At 42.2% G+C, this 27681-nt stretch overlaps 1 protein-coding gene across 1 annotated transcript in view; it reads right to left on the bottom strand.

The window, feature by feature from the left end:
- Positions 1–27681, bottom strand: part of SORCS3 (sortilin related VPS10 domain containing receptor 3) — a 399928-nt gene that overhangs the window by 10212 nt on the left and 362035 nt on the right. Inside the window, exons 20-25 of the mRNA XM_081912026.1 lie at positions 24500–24633; positions 19652–19775; positions 17003–17115; positions 15000–15131; positions 10089–10188; positions 7618–7723 (exon numbers count right to left, since the gene is read on the bottom strand). Of these exons, the coding sequence (XP_081768152.1) occupies positions 7618–7723; positions 10089–10188; positions 15000–15131; positions 17003–17115; positions 19652–19775; positions 24500–24633 (709 nt within the window). The remainder of the gene's footprint in view (positions 1–7617; positions 7724–10088; positions 10189–14999; positions 15132–17002; positions 17116–19651; positions 19776–24499; positions 24634–27681) is intronic.

The raw sequence follows: 27681 nt of genomic DNA, 5'->3' as shown, positions 1-27681 counted from the left end.
TGAGTAATTTTATAATATTTAGGAAATATCTGAAGGCATCCCTGTATAGGAAAGCTTTTTAAGGTTTAAGGTTTTATTGTGTTTTTCTATATGCTGGAAGGGACGCAGGTGGCGCTGTGGGTTAAAGCCTCAGCGCCTAGGACTTGCCGATCGAAAGGTTGGCAGTTCGAATCCCTGCGGCGGGGTGCGCTCCCGCTGCTCGGTCCCAGCGCCTGCCAACCTAGCAGTTCGAAAGCACCTCCGGGTGCAAGTAGATAAATAGGGACTGCTTACCAGCGGGAAGGTAAACGGCATTTCCGTGTGCGGCTCTGGCTCGCCAGAGCAGCGATGTCACGCTTGCCACGTGACCCGGAAGTGTCTCCGGACAGCGCTGGCCCCTGGCCTCTTAAGTGAGATGGGCGCACAACTCCAGAGTCTGTCAAGACTGGCCCGTACGGGCAGGGGTACCTTTACCTTTATATGCTGGAAGCCACCCAGAGTGGCTGGGGCAACACAGTCATATGGGTGGAGTACAAATTATTTATTTATTTATTTATTTCTGGACCAAACAAAAGTTTCCTTGACTATCTCTAATGTGGTGTTTATTACTGTCCATGTAGTTAATGCCTGAGGCATTGACATCTGCTCAATGGAACTAAAATGTACCTAACTGAGAAATAGAAAAGGCTTCTGTGGATCACATCCTTAGTGCACAGCAGCAAAATTCCTTTTCCACCTTCCATGCAGATGAGCCAAGAATAACTACAGGCTTCCTTTAGAATGAGGCTTTGTAGAAAGAGAAGCATTACTATACGTACTGTGTTTGTTGACCATAAAGAACGAAATAGAATCTAGAAACGCATATTTATTTATTTATTTATTTATTTATTTATTTATTTATTTGCTTGCTTGCTTGCTTGCTTGCTTGCTTGCTTGCTAGAAACCAAAATCTCCACCTAGCTTTTAGTAAAGGAGAAAAACAAACCAAGATTAGCCTCCATATACTATCACTTCCTTCACGGCAAAGTATCTTTTATTTCCTAATGGATTTCCTCCACGTGCACATGTAGTGCAACACAGCCAGGCTTCCAAGGCTGGAGGACAGTTTGCAACGTGAATGCCGAACGAGTCACTCGAGCGCCTTGCATCACGCAGGCTCCTAATAAACTGCTGGTGTGTGTGCCAGCAGAGTGCCAATTGTAGCAATCTGCAAAATTAAAAATTCATATAAACACATGTTTTCCCTACCTTTGCTAAACTGAAGCTCGGCATTCTAGCAGCAATTCTACCTAATCACAAAAGTACACATTGCTAATAGACTTCTGGATCCTACGGAAAAATGGGACAGCGCTTAAATATTTTATATTCCATTTGTTATTAGGAGCAGCTGCATTCTTTTAGGCAGAGGGGGAGCGAGCTGTGAGTTGATTGAAGATGCAGTAGGATCCCATCAAGAAATCAGTGAGACCCAAGAACAGTATCTCAGGCAAGTTAAAGCTCTTGTCTCCTTTGTTCTATGCTCCTGTCTAGGTACTAAGGGTGATTTCTGTTGCTGTTGCTTGGTTTTTCTGCCCAGAAACAGGTATACTAAAAAAACAATAACACATGGCATAGAATCTAGTTTGGGTTTTTAATTAAAGTAATAAGTGAACCTGTCTTAATTGTTTGAACTGTATATGTTATTTTAAGAGATAAGACAAGTCTGCTGGACAGTGGCCCATCTAGTCCATTATCCTGTTCTCACAGGGAGCAACCAGAAGCCTGTGAAAAGCCTGCAAGCTGGACATGAGCACAAGACATTTTGGCACTTGAAGCGAACCGCAAACTGCTGCTCCCCGCCACCACCACCACCAGGGAAGAAGGGGGTGAGTGAATATCTACATAGGAACAAAGGGAAGAATCCAATCAGCCTTACCTGATGGTTGAAATGGGAATCAAAGATCATCTTGGGCGGGTGGGAAGGGGTCCTCTCTGATTCATGCCAGGTGGGTGCAGCCCTCAGGAGACCCCAGAGGGCAGCCCCTGTCATTTACTCCCTAAGGGTAGCAGGAGACCAGCAGTGCCTCCTATTTGCCAAGAGGCTACTGTAGAGGCAGCATAGCGGAGGTGGGGGGGGGGGCTGCTGAGAAGACAGATCTGGCCTTCAAGGACTGTGCTGCAGTGGCAGCAGCAGAAGGCAACGTGTTCCATGGATGCCGGATCTGTTGCCCCTCTGCAACCTGCTGCCTGAGGCACTTGCCTCACCTTGCCTCATGGGTGGACTGGCTCTGGTCTAAGAGCACTCTGCTCACCTGTGATTTCCAGCAACTGGTATTGAGAGGATGATGCCTCTGATAGTGGAGGTAGAACATTATTATCATGGCTAGTTGTCACTGATAGCCTTTTCCACCAGGAATTTGTCTAATCCTGCTTGAAAGCAATCCACGTTGGTGGCCATCACTGTCTCCTAGGGGAGCAGGTTCCATAGTTTAACTATCTGCTGCATGAAGAAGTACTTTCTTTTTTCTGTCTTGAATCTTTAAAGATTCTGCTCCATTCAGATTTCTTTAACAACATTATGATACTGGCAGTTCCCAATTAGCCCTAGAATGGAATTTGCCTTTATTCACAGCTGTTGCACACTGGGTTGATGTCTTCACCAAGCTCTCCGCTACCATGCCAATGTTTTGTCACTGTCAGTTCATACCTCATAAGTGTATATGTGAAATTATTATTATTATTTTGCCTTGACATTCTTCATATTGCACTTGTTTACACTGTAGTCCACTTGACACTTTACTGCCCATTCACTCAATTTATTTAAACTTCTGCATCCCACTTTATAAACTCAAGAGTTTTTTAAAACCAGCAGCTCATAAGGCACCTAGTTGCAGTTGTGATACTCGGTTTCCTTAACACTGGCTTTATTCAGTAATGGCAGCTTTGGCTTTGAGCTTGCTCAGACCTCAGTTTGCAGAATGCATGGCATGCAACTGCAGAGCATGGGTTGCATATTGCCTTTTACAACAGCATCTCCAGCCCCTTTATCAGTAACCTCAAGCACAAACAATTCCAAGAGGTGGGGTTTCTATTGCCCAACAAACCGCTTAGAGATTTTACTGCAATCAGGCGGAACAGAAATTTTGTTAAATAAAAATTCCCCTCAAACTCTGCAGGTCCTCGTTTTATTTAAGGCAGCTTTGGCAGGAAGGAATTCCTTTCTTTAATGCCACATCCCTCCCTTTCCACTGCGTTCAGGGTGCCTGTCCGCTTTCTATCTCACTGTATACTGGGATAGGTGGGGTTCTGCGCCCACTCTTGAGCAGCTGTAAGAGCAGGATAGGGTGAGGGAAGAAAGCTGCAGCAGGTGGAGATGTGAATATGCCGCTTACAGAGAAGCAGTCCCTCCCTGACATGAAGGCCATAAAGTTAACAGAGCCCATCTGGGTTTGCACCTGGCATCCCTAATTTAAACTCATCTCCTGCACTGATGTAGCTTTATTGTTAAACTCCCAGGGGGCTAATGCCAGCACTGGCAGCGCTCATCTGTTCTTCAGAGAGGCAGGAAACTTTGATGTGGAAGCAAATGGAAAAATGCAGAGGATATAGGAAAACTGGAAGGTACTCCATAAAAATGCTGTCTTTTCAAAGCAAGGGATGATATATAGCTTTAATAAATTATCAAATGCTTATATGCATTTTCTTCTGATATGACCACCATCCCCTCCCCCATTTTTATTTGTTGTGGGTGAGTGTTACATGTGTACAATTTTTGATGTTATGGAACACTTGTGGGACCAAAGGTTGATGGCAGTTTATGAATGGTACTTTGTGACTTTTCTTCTGCTCCATCACTTCTAGTCTATTAGAATTACAGACTATCCACTCCAATATCCAGTCCTGAAATTTCCCTTTATCCATTGACAGTGCAAGGGGGCTGCCACATCCAGGGCAGGTGGAAAGCTTGAAAACATTCCAACCAAAAGCCACATTCCACATCAGAACTTCCACTTTTAGTAAAGAAGGTTAGTAGAGTTCATTATTTCCTTAGGGATTCTTTAAAACAAGCCATACCTCATGTGAAAGCTGACATGGTTATTGTCCTTTTAAATTGTGTTTCCAACCATGCAAATTCAGAATTTGCATTGATGAACAGATTTTGCCCAGCCTTAATTTGGTCCTGGAAAGATTTATCACCTGGTCACTTGGGTTTTGCTCCTCTCCTGTGCATCTAGGTTCATAAAAAGGTGACCGAATAGGTCTGATAAAGCAGAACCTCATGCTATTCTAGAGACATTTCTGCTTCTTGGATTGAACAAGTAAAAAACTAGCACTTGTGGGACTGACAATTTCCCACAGCATAGTAAAACTGACCTGCACCATCCAAGATGCTTTTGTAGCTGTGTCAGTACAAGTTAGCATGGATTTTTGCAGGTAACCATTCTTTGGGCAGCCACTATTGCTATGCCCTAAATGGTGAAAATTATCTTGTAATGAAATCTTTGAAGAATACAAAATCTGATGAGGTCTATTTGGGGATCTGGATAATTGCACGTTGAACATGTATCTGGGATATCTGGATTAATCAAACTGCAGATCAGTGATTGACCAACTAATCTCAGCATTAGCTCACTCCTTGCAAATCAGATAGAATATGAATTACCTACTTTGAAGATACTTTGCTCATTTTGGTGCCATTTAAATAGCACCTTGTGGTGTATAAAATGAATTGATAGAAGGCAATACAGAATATAAGATTCTCAAGTTTATTATCTGTATTTTCTGTGCCTGTTGTTTATGACATATAATAATCAAGATAAAAATTATCAATGATCTCTAATTAGTAACCAAGGAGTTGGACAGAGCTGCTGCATGTGTACATTTTTCATTGAAGCAGATGCTCTTGGGCACCAGCATCTTTGACTACCTGATTTACTGGAAGTGTATAGGTGACAATTCTTTCATGCAGGAGTATGCTGACTCTGGGAACCCTAAGCACATTTACTTCTGTTTAGAGCTGATATTTAGGTAAAGAAAATCCAACAGTGGGCCACTGACTAGAAAACAATACAGTTAGAATTAATGATCACCCATAGAATGATGCAGTATTGCAACCTAATTATATAAAAAATGCCTTTCATATATATAAAAAGTTGCTAAGCATATATAAACATAGTAGATTAGGGTCAGTAAATGACACTGGTTAGATGTGTTTATACATATACCGTATTTTTCGCTCTATAGGACGCACCGGACCACAGGACACACCGGACCATAGGAGGGGGAGAACAGGGGGGGAAATACTCCCCCTCTGCTCAGCGCCCCTTCAGCGAAGCGGCAGGCGAAACGGAGCCCCTTCCATTTCTCCTCCCACTTCGCTGAAGGGGTGCTGCGCAGAGAGGGAAAACTGTGTAGCACCTCTCCAGCGAAGCGAAGCCTGGAGAGCAAGAGGGTTCGGTGTGCACTGACCCCTCTCACTCTCCAGGCTTCAGGTGGCTATCCACAAGCTTTCTGAGCACAACAAGAACTCCCGCTACGCTCCAAAGGCTTGCGGATAGCTGCCTGAAACCCCCGGAGCGCAGAGTGAACTGCAGCTGCGCTCCGGGGGTTTCAGGCAGCCTTGCCTCCACTCGGAGCTTGCGGGGCTGGGGCTTGTGGGGCTGGGGGCGGGCGAAGCCTGATCTTCCCCCAACCCCAGCCCCCCCCAACAGGTCTGGGAGTAGCGACAAGGTTGCCTGCAGCCTTGCCTCCACTCCCAGAGCTTGTGGGGCTGGGAGCGGGGGAAGCCCGAGCTTCCCCCGACTCCAGCCCCCAAAACAGGTCGGACAGCGGCAGTCCCTTCTTCCTCCTGGGGAAAAGCCTGCAAGAACCGTGCGAAGCTTGTGTGCGGCTCTTGGAGGCTTTTCCTGCCTGCCTCCCCCCTGCATTCGCTCCATAGGACGCACAGACTTTCCCCCTTAGTTTTTAAGAGAGAAAAGGTGTGTCCTATGGAGCAAAAAATACGGTAAATGTTGTAGATCTATCTCTCCAAATTCCTTGGGGAAGTTGCAGCATTCCATAGAAGCACAATGAGACATAATTATATAATCTGTACACAATCAGCCATCTGGAAAGGGACATATTAAGTACTGAAATGATGCTAGTCTCTTTAGACAATCTGCTTCCTGAGATGACAACCCTAGAGTTGGTATGCAATTCTTCCAGCAAGGAAAAATTGTACATTTTTAGATAACTCAGTCCCACAATGACCCAGTGACATAGATCTCTATGTAAAAAGCAGTCAGCTGTATTGACCCTTGTATCATTTCAGAAGGATGGCCAGTGGAATGGATGCAGACATAACTAATGTCACTGATGGGACTGTAGGTGGATACATATTCCTACACTCACTGCACTGGAACCAGCAATCTGGTTAGAAATACACCAGGCTTTGAATGCTGGATGACAACTTAACATGAATGGAAGCTCTGGAGAGTTAGAAGGGTTAAACAGCGATGGAGAAAGCAGTAAGTGATTATTCCCATCAACCAACAAAAGGTTTCTGTATTCACCAAGCATAACTTCAAAAAAAAGAAAGACAAATGTTTATGTCCCATCTGTTACTGTAGAGACAGTGTTCAGGTGGCTTACAACATTCTGAAATCTAAATAAATTAAATAATGAGCAGCACAATAAAAATAAGTACCATAAAGACAGGGACAGAGACATAGCAGATAAGAGTTGCTTAAAATGCAATGGTTAGGAAACAAGACCTTATCACTTACCATGCGTTTTAAGCCCCCTACCATGCACTGAAGAGACTGTGGGGTCCATGCTATTGGCCCCACCCCTCATGTTGTTTGGGTCAACTAGCTCTGCCTCTGCCGCCCGTGCATTGAGGATGAACTCACACAGAAGTGAATCTGACATGCTTAGAAGTCTCTGCCTGTAGGTTTCCCTGTGTCCCTGGAGCCTGTGCAAGAATCTAGGACATGGGGAAACCTATGCATGTCTAGGTACACAAGTTTACCTGCTGGTGCCCCTTCTCAACTCATGGCATCCGGTGGAACTAGTTAGCTTGCGTGACATCCAAAAGGGTGGGAAGAGACTGTCATGGCTCGCTGTCCCCCTCAATATGTGGAGCCCCTTTAATGTAATCACTTGCAGTGTCCTATACAGGGAAGGTGTTGTTCCAGGTGAAATGGTGGCCCCTTGTTCCTTGCTTCTTAACCCCACCTCCCACATACTGAGATGTTTCCTGTACTCCAAAGGGGAGTTTTGCAAAGGTGCCTGCCCACCTTGGAGCTAGAGTGCATTATCATTATCACCATTCTGATTTGGACAAGGTCTTTCCTATCCTGCTGCACAGCACATGTGACAGGAATAAGAACTGAGTGGAAGTAGTTACATTGAGAAAAACCTCAGAAGTTAGGCGAGAATGTTCCCTGGTTCGAGAGGGTTGAGGATGCTTAGTGAAACTCATCCATTCTGAGCACACACGGCTCTGTGGTCAGTTATGCCCACAACACACATCTTGATTTCTCACATCCACACCTTGTAGGAATCGTCTGTCCTCCCTCTCCCCTCAAGCCATAAGCCTTAAAACGTCTTTGAAATCCAGGTTCTGAAAGTTCATCTTCAAACGGATTTTCTGTAAATCACAGAGGAGCAGCAACATACCTTTTAAACTTGTAGATTAAAAAAACAGCCAAGCCCACGAAGACCACCGACAGCAGCATCAACATGGCTGAACTGCTGTGCCCGGCACCAGAGTCGACGAGAGGTGCTGGGGAATGAAAGAGCAACATGTTATGCGGAGAAGTCTTTAACTGCAGGGATGAGGGAAGTAATAGGCAGCAAGTCATTCTCTTTCCTTTACTGCCTCCTCTTGTTTACCAGCACAGGCATGTGGCACATGCTGTGTGAGAAAAGACAACTCACATGGACAAGCAAAGAAAAATGACCCCCCCCCCCTTTTAACACAAAGCTATAATTTCTAGACAGCACCATAATAAAAAGGAAGCTGCAGGCTGTGTGCAGACAAGCAGAGGGGAGAAGCCCTGCTCCACCTCACTGCTTCGGTCTGCTTCAGCCTCAGCCTTTTGCATGGGTTTTGTTTAACAGTGAACCAATAAAAGCAAGCGGGAGGAGGCAGGGTTCAGTCTCTTGTGAAGCTTGTGGCTTTGAATTTAGATTGGGGAAGGTGGATGCAAACGCTAGTAATAAATTCATTCATAATTCACCCACTGAATTATCACAGAGTCACCATGGTACATAGACTCAACAGCTTAATTTGCACATAACACTAAGCTGAAGTATGGCATAGCATGAATAAGCAAACATGCAGGTTCCCAGAGCAATTATTTGGTTTTTTTATGCGTGTAAATGTAAAGGACCCCTGGGCAGTTAAATCCAGTCAAAGGCGACTATGGAGTTATGGCACTCCTCTCGCTTTCAGGCTGAGGGAGCTGGTGTTTGTCCACAGACAGCTTTTGGGGTCATGGGGCCAGCATGACTATACTGCTTCCGAAGCAATGGAACACCGTGACAAAAGCCAGAGTGCACAGAAACGTCGTTTACCTTCCCACTGCAGTGGTACCTATTTATCTGCTTACACTGGCATGCTTTCAAACTGCTAGGTTGGCAGAAGCTGGGACAGAGCAACGGGAATTCACCCCATCACTGGGATTTGAACTGCTGACCTTCTGATTGGCAAGCTCAAGAGACTCAGTGGTTTAGACCACAGTACCACCCGTGTCCTATTTTATGCTTGTATATCCCACCTTTCATCTAAGGAACTCAAGGTGGTGGGCATGGCCCTCCCACTCTCTGTATTATCCTCACAACAATCCATTGAGATAGGTTAGGCTAAGATATGGTGACTGGCCCAAAGATGATTGCGGTTATGAGCTCTGTTCTCCCAAATCCCAGTCAAACACCCAACCATTACACCACACTAGCATACAATTGCTGTGCTCCTCCTTCAGTCCAGCTGATCCATTGCCACCCAAGACTAAGCCAATATTTGGCTTAGCATTACGTGCGAACCCAGAGTAATGGTTGTTCTAACAGAGCAGTGAACCAGGAACAAACCTTGGTTACAATTCATAGTTTGCCTGGAGTAATACAAACCATGAGCCCAGAATCAAACACAATGTGAAGCCAAACCATGGTTTAGCCCTGAATAGCACAGCAGCAGCAGAACTAGGGGAGGAGTGCAGCAGTTGCAATCTTTGCTCTGGAAACCTACACATTTGCTCATTCACACTAAACCATGGTTTGGTTTAATGTGATGTGTGGAGTGAGAACAGGAATGGCCAGCTTGTACTGCTAATTCCCATGTGACTAGCACATTTAAATTAATCACAGTGCCAAAATTCACGCTAACCCAATTGGGTATGTGATTCTGGAAATTTTTGCTCAGGTCAGAATAAATAAAAAAAGAGATTCTGCAGATCAGTCTCCAGAGCAGTTTTTTCAGTCATAATCTGAAATGCACTCACCTGAGAGTAAGTCCCATTGAACTCAATAGGACTTGCTACTGAATAGTCAGGCATACGATTACTCTGATAATGTTGTACTCCCAATGAAACTCTGATTGATTGTTGTGCGAATGAGTGACCGCACCATCAGACCAAACAGCTTTCTCTTTGATGAGCATCTTTGTTATTTGGATCAATTATATTGATTGTTTCTTGCAAAGCTTTTATGTAATTGTCGTTCACCAACCAGAGCAAAAAAAACCTTGGGGTTTGTTTTTGCTTGTTCTTAGGGGGCAGTGAGCAGTTACATTTTTCAAGTGGCTCTCGAAACGAAAGTAGCATCTCCAGGGGGCAATACAACAATGTACACCTTACCATCAGCAAACATATACCAATATTGCAAACTTGGAAGGAAACTCACAGAGAACTGATAAGATATCTGACCGGATTATAAAGGAAATTGCCCTCCGCTTGTTTTTTGCTTCCCTTGAACCAAGACATATTGAAGACCTCTCCAGCTAGAAGTCTGGAAGTGATCTTCAAGTGTGGTGTCAAGGTCCATAGTCAGAAGGCAAACAGTTACAATGCAATCTTTCTTTGGCTTTCTTCCTAGTAGACCTAAGGCTAACTGCAAAGAGTTGCATTGTGTAGGGTTCCTTGCCAGCTTACCTAACGTTAGTTGAGTGACATACACAATGACTTCCACTCCAGGCTTCAGCTCAAATTGGACCAGATTCTGATTCAAAGCATTGAAGAGGATTTCAACAGCCTGAGGAAACAATGAATTATCCATTAACAACAGCACTTCAGAAACTATAGGAAGAATCCCCACAGACACTTCCAATATACCAATGGAAGTCATCCTCTCGTTGTCAGACCTTGCATAGCAAAAAGAGCACAATCCATAAAGAAGATTTGAATAAATATATTTTTTAAAGGGGAGAAACCCCTAAATGAGAGGGGAAATCCTCAGCCAGCCCACGGATGACAGAGCATATTCTGTGGAGATGGAGCTGACTGTCATGGAGCAAAAAACTAGGACGAGAATAGCTGGAAACCTTACCTGAGCCATGCCACGCTGCAACATGTTGCTACAAATCCAATTTGTTTTTAAATTACTCCTACCATGCAATTCCCACCCCCACACAGAAATGTTTTCATAACCCCTAAGTTACTCATATTGGGCACAGCCAGGTATTAAAGTGGCATCTTGAAGGGCGAGAGGCAGACAATTTTCTGCTGGTTTAGTTTTGAATGAAAGTAAGTGTTATCAATAATATGAAGTATAACACAAAACTTTCAGCATCCTTCAGTGAGGGCCTTTTTTTCCAGCCGGAACTAGCAGGAGCTCAGTTCCAGCACCTCTCAGGTGGGTGCCATTGCCATTATGAGAGAACAAGAAAGGCGTTCATGGTGAGTTCTGGCATCTCTTTTTCTAGAAAAATAGCACTGCTTGAAGTTCCCTTTTTTTTGCAAAGGTTCTCTGCTTTCCAACTGAAGTCCCTTAACACCTCATTCCACAGTGTTTGGGTTCCTCAACTCTCTCTGGGCAGAATTTTTGGGAGCGTAGAGGAAAGAAAGGGATGGGGAATTTGGAATTTCCCTTTTGTGAGGTTCCTTCTCCTTGTGGCTGTTAGGATCCAAGCCAATGTTGTTACCCTTTAACACTTATGACATACATCCAATTTCCGTGCAGAAACTTCTTTCCACATTCATATTGCCGTTGCTGACTTGCAGGAAAAAACCTGTCTTCTAACCTTTCAAGGCAAGATCTACATTTATAAGGGAAAGAAATAGCCTTTCAAAGTTCAAAGCTTAGCATCTGAAGAGTCTACATTCTAAATATTTAGTTAAAAGTGTGACTCGGCCATGTAGATTCCTTATTAAACCTCGCAATCTTGATAGTCTCAAGGCAAGTAACTAACTCCATCTGGGTGTATTAAAACATATTGAACATCTGCAAGTTCTCAAATGACTTGGTGTGATAAAAGGGATCCTGATCAGTGTGCAGAGGTTATAGAAGAACTGGTGCAGTGTAGAGGTTAAAGACAGAAATCTCAGCTGTGCTGTAAACACACTGAGAGAAATAACAACAACAGGGTTGGTCTAATGAATTCAGAATTATTGTATGTGAATCCAATTCTCTAGCAGCTTTTCAAGCAAAAACTAAGTGGTTATTTTGGAGGCAATTTTGTCCTCCTGAAGCCCTGTTCACTATTTGCTCCATGTAAAACTTGGTAAGAATGATGGTACATCACAATATTGTCCCCAGGTCTCAGGCAAGGGAGGGGCAAATGAGAGTTTTGCCGTTGTTTCATCCAGTTTGCATTTGGGGGTGGGGGGAATCATTTAAAAAGAAAAGGCAAAATGGCAACAGCAGCTTCTGCTTCTACTGCAAGGCACACTGGACACCTCCAAGCCCTTAAAAATAAATCACCCACCTACACTGAAATGGTGCACATTTTGTCTCCCTATTTTGCACAATAAGTTTTCACCTGGAAAATTTCAGCACTACAGTGAACAATGAAAAGCACTCTGGAAGTGCTAAGGATTATTCCTGGTTATTGAGCTGACATCCACAGGCTATTTGGCAGGCCATCAAGAAGAGTAACTAGATTTTGCTGGAAAGTCTTTTTATACTTCCTGCTCCACATAAGGCCTCCAGAAGTGATACTGCTGATTTAATCACTAGTTAATTTCTGCATGGAAGCTTAAGCAAGCTTGTGCTATTGTTCATGACTCTAATCTCACCTTAATATCACAGCTGCTATTCATCACTGTAATTACCTATTTATTTAAGTAAATGGCTATTGAAACTTCCAGGTATAGTTTGTATGCAATATCCTAGCTGGGTTTATGGCTGAATACACTCTCAATAGGGAGCTGTAACCAATCCTGTGTGTCTGAAAAATGTAATTGCATGATACATGTGTTTTCAAACATGGGTGTGGATCATTCATTATGTGGCATTAGGTGTCCCTCTCAAGTCACTTCAAGGCTTTCAAAGCTCATCAAGGACTCAACATGCTCAGTAGGCACAGAGTTCTGGAGTAGAGGGGATGGGCTGGAGTGGTAGGAACCCAGAACACTCTCTGCTGCAATTGCAGGGTCCCACGGGTAGAATCATGGTTTATTTATATATTTAAAATATTTATATGCCACCCCATGATTATGTTCACAGAGTGATTAAGACAAAGATATAAACAGATTAAAATACACAAATTAATAAAGCATTAAAAAACTCAACTGAAAGGGTTTTAAATGAATTAAAAGTTCTGTGGCAATAATAATAATAAAAGGTCTTCCTTCACCTGGCACCAAAATGACTTCAATGAAAGTACCAGGTGAGTCTCTCTGGGGAAAGTGTTGCATAGCAAGGGGGCTGTCATTGAAAAGGCCCCCCTTGCCAGAAGCCACCCACTGTACCTCACCTGGCTGGGTACCTGGAAAAGGATACAGAGACAGGCAGACAGGAGACAGACACCCTGACTGAAAGCTATGAAGGACTTTCGAGGTCAAAACTGACTCTTTGAATTGAGCCCAGAAATAGTGTGGCTAAGTCCCTGGCATGATATGCTTGTACCATCTAGAAGCCTGAAATCTGGATGGGTGAACTGCTGTTAGAGTGACCAAATGCAAAGCAGAATACAGCTGCTATACTTTTAGGTGCTTTGCAGAAGGGCACGTTTTGTCAGATCGAAACTTATTGTACAGAGATTAGGAAAGCTGCATCTGCTGAAATTCTATATTCTAAACACCTATTAAAAATACAATGTCCTCCACTGAATCTGGTTACTCTAATTATAGTAATTGCCTGGTACTGACAGATAATATTGATGGAGTGAGCATGCCAGAAATCTGTAGAAACAGTGAAAATCAATGGGATGCAGTTCTCCTTGGATATCAAATGTATTGGAAGGACGAAGGAGCTGCTTATTTCAAATAAGACGTAAAGCCCAATATATTTATATATATGGGTGACACCAAAATGCTAAAAGAATTCAGCAAGGCAGCTTAAGTAACAGGTGTTTACAGCTACCTTCATGCTTACTGGGTAAATGTTAAAGACAATATTGGAGGCTCCTAATGCTTCCCTTTGAAGCTCTAAATGGTTTCGAGCTCAAATACCCCTAAGTGGCTTGCCAGATAGGCAGAGCTGCAGAACGTTGCTGCAGTTCACCGGGACGGAGGGGAGATGAGCAAGGCAAGGGAGATGCCTGCATAGTGTAGGTTCACCATGGGGAGTGATTTATTAGCTCTGGCATTGCACCCTCACAGCACCAACATCCCAGCTGCCTTGCCTAGGTAACTGGCTAAAACCATATTCCAGAATGCAACAAGTGGGTGGGTTTCTGTGCTGGTCCTAATAGCTTGGAGATATATTATGAAGCACATGCCACCTGGTCAAGTACACCTCTGTACCCTGACCAGTATAAGAGGTCCCATATTTTACTTTCCTTGGAAAGGGAGCGGGGAGGCAAATTCATCCCAGGACAGGCTGGAAGAACATACTTCTATTACTGTATTTTATTCTGGCACGACTAGTTTAGTCATGCCCATTGTTCAATGCTCCATAAGGATTAAAATGTTTCTAATGAAGAAATAATAAATAAAATGCATATATCTAATAAAGAGCTGTGCCTTAGGAAAGTTAGTCACGCAGCTGCCAAGGAGAGAGGTAAGTTTTTGTTTCCTTGTAAGTGTGGTTGCGATTGGATGCAGTAGGTAGGCCTTGTTCAATTGCTTGGAAACAGTGGCCACGACCCTATCGAATCCAGCATATAGGCAAGTAGAAAACTGCCATGTCCATCCACCTCTTATAAATTTCAATATCATTTTTTTTATAAAAAAAAGTTCAAAGGTAGCTGAACAATATTAATAGGTCAAATCCAGTCAGACAACTCTGAAGCTTCAAATGATATATGCCTACAAGTTCAACAAAGTACTCCATGAGAGGAATTCAACATAGCCCTGTAAACCTCCCTGTGATGCTTTGAAGAAGGGTGGGATATGAATTGAATAAATAAGAAGATGATAAATAACAGCACTAAGAAGGCTGTTCCATCGGCGCGAGCATTTCAACTGATAGAACTATCTCCACTCTCTTCCTCCACATGTCATTTCTCCCAATCCCCTGAGCCAATCTGGAGAGACACAGGGGGCACGCAAAGGAAGGAGAGAGGTTGAAAAGCCCCATTGCACTTGCAGAAGACCTCACACTTGCTTTTGCTAGCGGAACTCATTAGTTGAATCTGATAGAGGCAGATTTAGGGGAGCATGACTGGTTCAGTCGCACTAGGCATGGAGCTTTGGGGGCATCGCAACTAGGAGGTACAATGGAAGGCAAGAGATGGGAAGGGGGATTTTGGTGCTGCTGAATTGGAGACCCCAAGGTCCACCACTGAATCTGGTCCCAGATTTCATCCTCTATTTAAATCTCTAAAACAGTCAATTCCTAGGACATTGTGCAGAGATCAATATTTACAACAACTTGAGGAATTCAGCATTAGTGTGGTAATTTGCCACAAACCACAATCTCAATAGCTGGAATGCATGAAAAATGAGAAGCACTCTCCTTACCAGCTCCAGGTCACCTTCACTGCCTTTCCTTCTCTCAGAGGTGTTTTGATGGGGCAGGATGAAAAGCTCTGCAGAGGTGGGCAAACCATGGAACACGGCCACCAAAACTTGCTCTTCAGGGATGCCAGTCACCTAAAGAAGAGGACCAGAAGGAGGATTAGTAGTAATCATAAGGGTACACTTTGTTCAACTTCTTGTATGAGTTCTAATATGAAAAGAGAAGATGAGAAAGCATTGGGTTCTTCTATACATGAGATACCAATGGTTTTGCAAGACCAAACCATACTTCTTCTCAACAACCCCATAAAAATGAAAGTTGTGGTCATATCTTGCTACTGAGAAGATAGGTCAGAATATACTGGTAGATCTTGGATGATATGAAGTACATCAACAAGATGTTCTGACTCCCTAAATTATACTGCCAAAATGTAAAAGTGGTGTGGAGGGAGAGAGATAGTTGTTCCATTCAAGTATACCACTCAAAATACATTTCTAACCTCAGATTTGCAACAGCAATCATGCATGATAACATTCAAGAATCCAAAAAAATCAGCTGCATTATTATAGCATACAGGTATATACATTTTTGAATGCCAGCTTTTCGCTGTTTGATCCTAAATGGGCTGCACAGTATGTTGTCCTAAAGGTAACATCAATGTAACATCAATACTAATACTGTAGTAAACAACTTATTGTATATTTCGATTGCATAAATAGTAATCAAACCACATTATTTCCCCCCAGCAATAGATAGCTGCTAATAAAACTTCAAATGCAAAAAGCAGGTGTGACTGGGCTAGAACAGACCAATGGTTTTCTTGGAAGCTGGCATATTCGAACAATGTACTGCTTGCAACAGTACACGCTTGCAGTGTACATCTTGTTTGCAAGATGCTGAAAATGAAGCTTGCTTGCTTGCTTGCATACTTATTTATTTATTTATTATCTCTGAGCAACAGGAATGCATTTGATCAAAGGGAGCAGAATCATCATTAAATCATACTGAGAAAGTTTTTTCAGCAGTGGGGATAACAAATAGGCAAAAAACCCTGCAAATTTTCACACTTTGTTTACCGAGTGTGAAAACTCAGTATGCAGAGCAGATTTTAAAAGGCAACATGAACATAAGCCATCTGCAATGAAAAAGAACAAGTAATAATAAAGAGAAATTTGAGACAAAATATCTGAAGGTCTTTCCCGGATCCAGCTTTACAGTCTTCTTATCTTTATATCATTCTTATCTCCCAACGTCACAAGGTGAGTGCTGATGCTTACATAGCCAAAACAGTAGTGCCCACATACAGGAAGGATGTATCAGCAGGCTCAGGAGACCCCTTAAGTTTACAAAAGTATACAATATATATTAAAAATAAAATGCCCTTCCAAAAGAGAAAAGCAGGTTGTGCATATGTGTGCAACTCTCACACAGTACAACTCAACTATTGTTTCTCAAATGAAAGCAACAGGATGTGGTTCTAGAAATAAATAAAAAGATGGAATCCAAAGAATAGTCTCTCTTAAGCTCTCATTGTGTCCCAGGGATCCAAAGAGATGTTGATCTCAAAGAAGTGAAAAATGAACTGCAAAGGTCATGGACAATCATATACTTACTGGAATCATGAGAAATTCCTATATCCATACAATGACAATAATAATAATCTGCACACCTCCACACACCCCAGTTGCTGGGTGGATGAATGCGATTAAACACTGCAATACATTTGTTATGATAGGAAGAGGATGATTTTTTTTGTAAGTTCCTTGTTCAGGGAACAAACTGAATTCAGTTGCATTTCCTTGAAGGGTTTTGCTGGTGTTCTGGAAAGTGTTGAAAAATATTTACAAATCCTATTACGGTGCTTGGCTTTAGATAAAAATGCAATGGCTGCTAATGCTGCTAATTGTGAACAATAGCCTCCCTTTTCTGAATTACCCTGCAATAGATTACTTGGAATGTAAGAAAATCACCCTTATTATTAATTGGTCTGCTTGTGAGTACTTACTTGCACCAAGGCTCTCTTGATGACTCTACCAATATCCTCTCTCCATTCAGGTATGTCCGGATTGTGATAATCCAAATTGGGAGAGAATGATAATAACTGAGACTGGAAATATTCTGCAGAGAGAGAGAATCACAGTCAAACTCCATTGTAATCCTGCCAGCCATCTCAGTTTAAGCTGAGCTAGTTAAGGTGCATCAGTTTCTATGTTAGACAAGAAAGATCTATTTTACAGCTTAAGGCTGGTAGAGCAGAAACACATGTTCTCAGAAATGCAAAATCCACCAGACATTCGGAAAACCAACTATCTTTTCTGCTCCTTAAATCTATAGGAAGAATCCTTATTCTTGTTCCTGCTCCCAAACTAATTTTTAAAAATTACTTTTCAGATGCTGAAAATATTCATTTTCTGGACCTCAGACTCACTGTGTCAAACAGCAGCTCTAAAATGTGAAGTTTCATATACCTACCTACCTAACAAAAATGTATGTCTGGAAGTAAAGTTAAAGCTCACCTTTGACTTTCCCAAATGATTGAATACTTAAGTATAGCTGAGTGGAGCAGAAAGGTTCCCTCTAGGGTAAGAATGGCTTAAATTTGAACCCATAACTTTTAGGAACATAAGAAAAATCTTGGTTATACTACTGTGGTGGTGACAAATATTATACATAAGCTTGGTCCCAAACCCAGGGGAACAATACTTAAACAATAACTTCCCATTTAAAAGTTGAAACAATACTATAAAAACTGTTCATTTTGCACTGAAATGTCCAAAGTGAAGAGTGAGATGAAAAAGGTTTGGGAAGGGGAGAATAGTACAGTACCATATAAATTATATATACTAATATACTAGTAAGAGAGTAAAATAAAGGAAGGGAGGCAAAATACTAGATTATTTTTTTAATCAACCACTTTTTATCCCATCCCACTTTGTAGGAGAAATGGGCTTGTTCTTATATTATACTTGGCATGCATTGTGCTCCACTGAACAAATCCTTACTGCAAATCTTCTGTTTTCCAAAAGCAGGAATTATCTGTTTGTTAGCCCCATGTGTAGCCATGAGTAGTTATGCATAACAAATCAGATACCAATTGAGCTAATGACAGGCGAATCAGGATACTGCAATTCATGAGGCACTAGGAAATTACTTCCTAATTAACTGACTTCAGGAGAGCAAGGGGAATTTCAATGGCAGCCAAGTTTATAGATTCACAGAGCTGGACCTCTTCTCTGACCCATCACAGAATGCCTTCTTGGCATTAGTAGAGTGAGTAAGAAGGAGTCTGAGAGTCTTGCCATCCATATTTCCCAGTGGTCCTGCTCTGTCTCCTCAGCCTCTGTCCCCATCACTCTTTCATTCTCCTACTTGAATTATATGTTCCTTGCCTGCTTCAACTATCTTAATGTAGTTGACCTGATCTACTGTCACAATGGAGCTTTAGAAGCAAGGTCTTGATGCCATTAGCTTAGATGTCATAAGAGAGCCTGGGTAATTGAAACCATGGATGATGAATGCTTGTGGAGGGGGCAGGGGAGGTAATAGGAGGCCTCAGAATTTTTATGTCAAAGTCCTCAAGCAGTAGATGGACAGAATACACCTGTCAATTGTGTATGTAGTAAAAGGAAGTCCCCACCCTGCACTCAGCTCTCACCTGTGGCTCCTAGAAGCTTTTAGCATGGGACAGTGGCTACACCCTGGGAAATAGCTTCGAATGGCCAACTAAGCAACGTGAGGGTAGCTGATGGGTCTCGAACGCTTGGTGAGTTAGGGACAGGCTCTGATGGATTGAGTGGATAAGACCAATAGTGGGTCCAACAGTCAAGACGGTGGTTACTGCATGTACTGTAGAGGGGAATGAGGAGCAAATGGGGCTTGTCAACCTGGGAAGGTCGCCCATCTAGGAGAAGGAAGACCTCAACTGCCTTGTGGATATACGTACCCATTCATGGGAAATGCTGAGAAAAAAAATCATACCTTCTGCCTTCCAGGACATGTTCAGGAGAAGAAAAGGATAAGGAGTAAGCCCTACACAAATCAAGAGTGTAGTCCCTAAGATGGTTAGATGGCGTCTTGCACACCTCTTTCTATCAACTCCTGCAGCCAAGCTGGTGCCAAATGTATTGTGAGGCTGAGAGTGGGGTCTTATTGTCAGGGTAGTCCAGAACCTCCATGCACACTGTCCAGGCTTGTGTCCTGGATAGGTCACTTCAGTGCTGCTATTGCAGCAAAACCAATGTGGGAGGCAGCAGTTAGGATGCTGTGATGCCACAGTAGATGCTGTGATGCCACAGCAGGTGCTGCGATTCTCCATTGGTTTGGCTTCACCCCCAGAGGTGCACTCCATTATCTCTCAAGAATGCCAACAACAAAAGGCAGTAACTCCTGCAGGTTTTTAGGCATCGTGTTTATCCTTCATTCTAGGCTCCTTTAGGACCTAAGTATCAAAGGATATAAGGAGGATTGTTATGTCTTAAAGGAACCTAGAATGAAGCCTACAGCAGTTATCTTTGACTGCATGCAGAATCCCAAGTGTTTTCTGTCCACTGTTAAACTCTGTGGTGGGGTTGGTGAAGTGGGGGACAGAATTGGAAGAGGAGCCAGAAACAGTTGTTGGGGGGTGTATCTCTTGAATTAGTCTGTGTCTGCTTACCATGTACAGCAATGTTCTTGGTGTCCTGGATGAGGACACTGCCAGCTGAGACCTGCACTGTGACGGTATTCCTTCCTTCCGTAGTAAAAGTGTAAGAGATGCTGCTGTCCAAGGTGATGAATGGCTGTAAAAGTCATATGCATTCATAGTTAATTTAGTATTCTATTCCGTGAATCACAGGGGTCACACAAACAATAATATGGATTTGAATGCATCAGTTTAGTTTGTATATATGAGTGGGGAAAGAGTCACCAACTAGCTCCTAGGAATGTGTGGCTCCTCTAAAGAGGGGCAAATTTGTAACACTCCTGAGAAGAATCCTCCAGGGGCTTCTCCCAGGGAATGACTTCTTGTAGGCATGAGGGCAGCTTAGCCCAATCAAGAAGGGGCAGGGGCTAGACTTATTAAGCTTTCTTTCTTTCTTTCTTTCTTTCTTTCTTTCTTTCTTTCTTTCTTTCTTTCTTTCTTTCCTATTCCAGTGTTTTACCTCCCTTTACATGCACACCTTGGTGATTGCTAGACAGTGAGGCCATAGTGTGCCTGTCAGGTTCACATGCCCAAGGTTGAGGTAGCCAAGAGGGAGAATTTCATTTGGGTCCTTTGCTCCAATTACTATGGGTTGTGGCTGTAAACATGCCCAGGAGATGGGAGTGTGGAGATCCAGTCCCTCCTAATACCATACATTTTGCATATTGAGTCCTCTTTATGGGTGTGATGGCACGAGTCAGTCATTCAACAAAACAAATCTAGCTTGGGTGCTGACTTTTAGCAGGAATCAAGTACCCCAGTAAATTGTTATTCCCTCTCTTCTGCATCTCAAATAAAGCCCTAGCCATGGTTAAAGGAAACCTATCAATAATGCAGCTGTTGTTAACCTACATACAGTCGTATGTTGGTGGTCCTTCTATGTCTGCTTGGAGCATGCTATTGGACTGGTAGCTACCTATGCCAGGGGAGAAATTTAGGGTGTCTGTGATGAAAAGAGGTGATCAGATGCTATCGCTTCCTGCAAGAATGAGATTTCCAAATACATATTTGGAAGAGTGAGACTGCTGCTCATTGCCACCTACTCTCATTTTCCCACTCCACTCTGATGTTCCTGTTCTCTATGTGTATGACTGCTGTTAGCAACAGGGTGCAGAACCAGGGCCAGGGTACAGGCCTGGAGTATTGCCATGGTGTCTCATCTACAAGGCCTGGTCCTGTTTTGGAATCTGTTTACCATCTGAACTTTGATTATGTTTAAAGGCATGCACCTTTTTAGCCTGTGATTATTGTGCACCTCCCAAGTTTCTCTCATTCTCTTATCCCTGCAAGTCTTGGCATATTTTTTTTTAAGATGAGGTCATTCTTTTATGCTCAAATTCTACATAAATTCTACATAAACCCTTTGCAGGGTTACAACCCACTCTGGGGACTTCAGCAGTGCTTTCCAAGTCAAGAAATATATAAGAAGCCAGTTTTGTTTTAAAAATTGCCTCCCTTTTATGGTGTATGTCCTATTAGATCATGGCTGATTTCACCCCCATCACAGAGTTTTAACATTCAGGTAGCTCCTTAGATTTAATTCATGCACTGAGGTCTGGAAACTAACTCTAAATTAAATCAAGGAGTTTAAGGTTCATTTGCTCAAAACCTATTAGACAGCCAGACACATTTATTAAACTGGACCTGTGTTAATCCAAGCAAATTGGCCTTTAGGTATATTGCTAAAGCAGTGGACCAGCAATTCACTACAATAGCTCTATCTAGAAAAAGAAATTAAGGCTCGTCTAGGGGGGTACCTTTCCCTTTTTAGGATGTGTATAAAATGGAGCTGTATATTGCAGTGGTACCTTTAAAGCAGGAGGTTACAGTGAAGCGATGAGTCTACAAATAGCCTAAATTGACATCTCTGTCTGTATCACTCCTCCCATGGGTTAAAGGCATCAGAATCTGGCTATTCTACAAAAATCAAAGTCAGTTTATACTGCACAGTGTCTTCGGTTAACGTCCTAACTGGCAGTGCAATGAAGTCTTTGCCTGATTCTTGCCATCACATTGCCAATTTGCTGTTTTAATGTGATAAATCTGTTCAGGAAAAATTACTTCTCATGCAGTGAAAAATCAATCTGGCTGGGCCACATGGCAAGTTGTAATGCAAAATCAAGAATGCTGTTTGGCCACAACTGGTTTTCAGACATGCGGAGTGGCTATCTTATTTGCAGCAGAACTTGAATAGAATCAATTTTATCCCAAGCTTGAGTCTGAGATCCCCCCAACCAAGCTCTCGCCTATCTGTGGTGCCAATCCCATTCTATCACTGTACTCAGCAATATGGCGGAATGCCAGGTTGGTCCATAATAAAATGATGCTGATCCATCATGCTGATTGTCAATGAGTAGGCTGTCCTGGTGTGTACTACCAAGACCTGGGTAGGCAGAAATGGGTGGGTCAGTTCTGACTGAACTCTGCCCACCAGGGTACACGGTGCAATATTAGCCCAGACTGGAGGGGCAGGAAGGAGGTGCTGCTGTAGTCTATAGGAATTTTACTTCCTACCACTGGAAAATCCCTCTGTCTTGGAGAGGGAATGGAGGGTCTGCATCTGGTGTTGAGCCAGAGGTGCAGCCTAGGGATGCTATCGGTGCACTGCCCACCCTGCCGCTCATCATAAGTGCTTTTTTCCAGCACCAACGGCAACATCAACCACCCCAACAGATTAATGCCTACTATAAAAGCAGCAGCAGTACCCACCAACCATTTTTTGTGATTTACAGGTCATGCTTTTGTTTGGATCAGTCTGAATATTAAAACTGCAAAAGACTTGCTTGGTGACTTAAATAATAGGATTATTATGGGGCTACATCAGCAAAGTCCTGCAATCAAGCTCTCCAAAGAGCAATGCTGGGGAACTGGGAAACGTTGCACAACATGTTGAGAAAGTATTTTGCTTTTGTTTAAGCAAGAACATTGCAGAATGTGTGGCATGCTGTTGTTTTGAACCCATCAAATTTGAAAAGCTTTAGTGTAGATTTTTAGACTTTGTGGCTACAGATCAGTACTCCTGTGAAGAGTTCTAGGATTGCTCCCAAGCCTCGTGGGCTTGTGGTGCTCAAGGAAACAATCCCTAGAGTTCTTTGCTCCCGCAGAGTGCATCAATAGAGGTCAGAGAGTAATAACAACTCAGAACAGTGGAACCCCCCAGAGAGAATAAAGGCAGAAGGGCCCTGGGAGAACAGCAGTTTTGTAGCTGTTTTTAGCTCCCTTCCTTGTGAATCAGTGGAAAATATCAGTAAATCCTCAGACTATCAGAATGGCAGCTTAGCATTGCTTAGTATTCTGTTCTGGCCTTCCCATGATTATTGCCATTTTGCAAAGCCAAATACTATTACCAGCTTTAAGCTGCCCCTTATTTTGGTGCCATTTTGCATCTGCAGCTTAAAGAGCTTTAAGTTTGTGAGTGCACCCAGGAATCAGAGGCATAAGCATAGATAAGATTTAAATTGCAGGTACAAAAATGCAACTACAATTACTCTCATTTGCAAATTCCAAGTGTAGATATCTCAGTATGTGAGAGAAACTACAGCGTTTTGTTCTTTAAAAGCGGGGGGGGGGGGAACCACCGCTATTTTAGGTTCCAAATAGTTTCCAACCTAGCAAGTCAAAGTCAAATAGATGTCTTCTCTGACTAAATACCTGCTAATGTCACTATGTGATGATGCTTCCTGGGGAGGTATGTGCCAAGAACACTCACAACTAAAATGACTGGGGAACTTTCCTATGTCCCACTATTGCCCTAGGGTACAACATGATCTGATTCTGGCAAGTGGGGTTTAGATCCCCTGGGTGCATACTAGGGCACAAACGAGTTTCACACTGGACAATGGGCCAAGTTTGCAGGGCTCCATTCCTGCCCCACATGAATTCAGAATACATCCTATATTGCAGTGAAATGAGAAGTAGCAAATAAGCTCTATTTAATGAAAGCTCATTCACCAATACTGATCTTCTCATTTAGGAACTGCTGATACATTTGTGAGGAGCTGCTGAATATAGTTTGAAACCCACAGTCTTTCAAATAAGACATGAAATCCCAGTTTGTGGCTAAGCAATCGTACCAAGAAAATATTTTATCTTCCAGGTAAACATCTAAATTAAGCAATCACTAGAATATTCCCCCCACAAATATTTATACAGAGTGCTTAGTATCAGAATAATTTTTATCGGCATGGCTCTATGGAATAGGTGACTGATTGCGACTGAGCATTCAACAGCACTTTCGCTGTTTAGTTTCTCTGAAGTGTCCCCAAAGGCACAAACAGCATGGACAGCCTAAGAGAGTGCTGCTTACGATCTTAGCTTGAATTCACAGATGCCAAAAGTTATTCAGTCCCCATTGGATTTAAAACACTGTGTGAGATTCTAAAATTACAAGTGTGTTCTGACATTCATATTGGAAATGATGCTTATTTGATCACCAGTGGTTTTTAAATGCTGAGCAGAAAGCCCACCATTATCCAGTAGATATAGTGGTGTATAATTTTGAATTCTAGTAACAACAATAGCTTCTGCACACAATGTTCCAATAATAACCAACTGCATATTGTCAGAACTCATGCAAACAACAAGGGGTGGTACAAAAACAGAGAGAAAGAGAGAGATCGAGAGAGGGGCAGTGGCAAAGTTTAGAAAACAAAGAAGCTTTTTTTCAACAGCAAGGAAAAATTACCTTGCTTTTACTGCGGCTTCAAATAAGGTGGAGCTCCACATATAAAATCAAAACATCACACGATTCAAATATGAATCCTTTCAAAGAAAATAAACAAGGTTTTATTTTTATTTTTTCATTTTTAAAAAGGCTCAAACCTTTGTGTTGTTGCCGAACCACCAGAAGTATGTGAGGGTACCCGACTGATTGGGCCAAACCACAGCTGTGATATTTACTTCCTTATTCCTGATGGCCACAAAGGGGACCCTCAAATCGACACGCTCTACTGGACCTGTGGAAAGGAAACACAGTGAGATGCATTAGAAATTCCTTCTGTACAATTCTAATTTGTGCAAAGTGTGAAAATTTTAAAGCGGCTAAATGCAAAAATGCCTTTAAAAAAAACTTAATACATTTGTAGCAACCAAAGGTTGGTGTATAACAGTATATAAAATTCCGCCTGTTGTACTGACAACGAAATGTGCAATGACTCCAATTCTTTTCTTCTTTTTAAAATTTAACTTGTCCCTGGCTTTGCTAACCAGTCATAATAGGGTTAAAGCTCACCATAATATCCGAGTCAGCTATGGAAAGTTATTAACCTTGCCTTCACTGATAGCAGTAATGTTCTACAAGTATGATCTGTGATGGCAATTTCACATGTCCATTCTGGGCAGAGTGATAATTGCAGGCAGTAAACATGGGGTAATTATTCAGAGTAGATCCACTGGGAGAAATTCAATGCTGCGCTCGTCTCATTGTCACTTCAGTGCAAGAGTCTCTGTTTACAGATGAAACAATCTCCCTCTCCTCCCCTTACTTGTTGTTTTGGGATTTCTCCTGACTTTCTTGAGCAGGTATGGGGGAGGCATGGAGGACATGAGAGGAGGAGGGCGGGGAAAGCTCCACTGTGCTAGCAGGAGCCCTTGTGATGGATTCCACTAGCGTTTTGCGTTAGTTGAATCCCACCCACTGAAATGAATGAACATTAGGTCCATTAATTTCAATAGGTCTACTGGGAGTACAGCTTAGTTGAATACTGCCCATAGTTGCTTGTGAATAACCCTTCCTTACATTTTCAGTCTGCTGTATTTTCATACAATTTAAAACCGTATGCCACCTTTCTAAGTTATTGTACTAAAGCTAGTTTACAAACTACAGAACTGTCAAAATACACAACATAAACCACATGTTCATCTTAAATAAATCCAAATATAGCTAAAACTTAATTAGCAAAATTCAAGAATCCAGTGTGCAATGTATCCTCCATTAGTAGTCTAGTTCCAGATCCTTGTGGTTCGTTTAACTTACTTGTCAAAAGGTAAAATCTATGGGTAGAATCTGTTTCTATATTCTACTTGGGTGCAGAAATAAAAGTTTAAATATATACACATGCCTGTGAAGGATACATGCATGTGAGATTCAGGGATGTTTCTTTGAAATCCTTGGAATTAGGGTCCCACACTGAATATTGTACATGATTACTTTTCAGAATAGGCATGGAACATAAGACTTTGTGCTCATATTTTCAAAAAAAATCATATTTTCCTTCTTACAAAGTACCTGAAATATTCTGGGAAATATTCTAGAGAAAAAAGTGCTTTTTTATACAAAACCAAGCCCAAGCACATATGAAGTCGCAGATGTTATGAAAACAAAAGCTAGACTGGTAGGTGAGATGGTTTGATTTAAAGTTAACCAAGTTACTACAATGCCCTCAGAGCAAAACAGCAGACTGATAGTTAAGCTTTCATTTCAAGAAATTAGGCATTTAGGTTTTCACCAAGAGTGGACAAAAAAAAGTTACAAACAGATGGGGAAATCTGAAGTTTCAAACTGAAACTTTAGTTTTTCTCTCCATCTGGTTTTCCCCCATTGTTTTTGTTAGCAAGCGTGCATGGAACTGAATGATAATTTGTCATTGTTCTGCAGTGGGCATGCTCAAAATAACTGATCATTTCTTGAGCCTGCTCAGCTATTACAGTCAGGTAAACTGCTCTAATTACAAGCAGGTGGGAGATCTCACCGTTAATCAACTTATTCTCTAGGCCAGTTCTAATATATTGTTTTGCATCCATCAGATGACTTTCTGAAAGATTCTTCAGTGCATACACATTAAAACCCATACATCACAATGCAGACACCAATCTGAAAAAACATTTATCTACACATGCACGCATGGACACAATAAGAGCCTGAATGAACCAATGGAAATGCATATGCAGGGGATGTTTCCAAGTCCTTGAAAAGTTTGTGCATAGGCCCATTACACAGATTTGCATAACATTTGCATCTGCTCATTTATAAGTTAGCAAATTTAGGCCAATTTTCATAGGGAAAGCTGTCCTGTAAGCAAATTTACCATTTTTAAAGTGATTTTTTTTAAACGGGGGAAAGAAAGATTTGGAATCAATTGCAAAAGATCTAGGACTCAGGCCCACTAGGCCACCCCCTTAACACTTCTGCTGGTATGAAAGCTCAAGGTCCAATATGTTCTGTCAGTATGAGTTTAAGAGAGTTTGCATAAAATATTTTTCTTCCATGGATATTTAACACTAGAGAGGCTTAATTATGCGTATCTGACACTGTAATCATGAACCTTATTCTTTGCACAGTCTCCGTGGGATCTCATGATAATTAGTCCTGGCTGGGAAAGGTAACCATGAAACATAATAAGATACTTCTATAAACGGTCCTAGTGGAAAGGGCTTGATCTTTTGCACACATTCCGCGTGAGTGCATGCAAAATGTTTGTGCAATGCAAAGCACCCACTAGCATAACCAAGGCTTGAAAGGCACAAAACCTGATATGAATGGCATCATTTCTCTACCAGGGATGGTGTGACTTTAAATAATACCCTAATTCCAGCAGGAATGAACATGGCATCAGGGAAATTGAGCACTTGCAAATACCTACCCCACTTCATCACTACCCCAATAAGTAGTAGTAATATTTATTAAACTTCTAGACATGTCATTTGAAGACCAGAGAGCAGTTGACAATACAGAAACACCAAAATATATACCATAAAAGGAAACAAAAACAATACCCTTTAATCCCAATTTGAAAGGCCATGGATTGTTTAGATAGGCAAAAGCCTGGGGGAAGAGGAATGTTTTTGCCTGCCTAAAGATATGTAATGAAGGCACCAGGTGAGCTTCCCTGGGGAGCATTTCACATGCAGGGAGCCACCACAGAAAAGGCGCATTCTCATGTTGCCACCCTCCAGACCTCATGAGGAGGTGGCACATGAAGAAGAGCCTCACTCTTGAGCATCAATTTCTCCATGCAACCTAATTCAATCATCCTTAGCAGGAATATTAGACTTGTGCAGTTGAA

The sequence above is a fragment of the Podarcis melisellensis genome (assembly GCF_964234715.1).
Source record: "Podarcis melisellensis genome assembly, chromosome: 5".
NCBI lineage: Eukaryota > Metazoa > Chordata > Lepidosauria > Squamata > Lacertidae > Podarcis > Podarcis melisellensis.
This window is presented reverse-complemented; position numbering and strand designations above follow the sequence as displayed.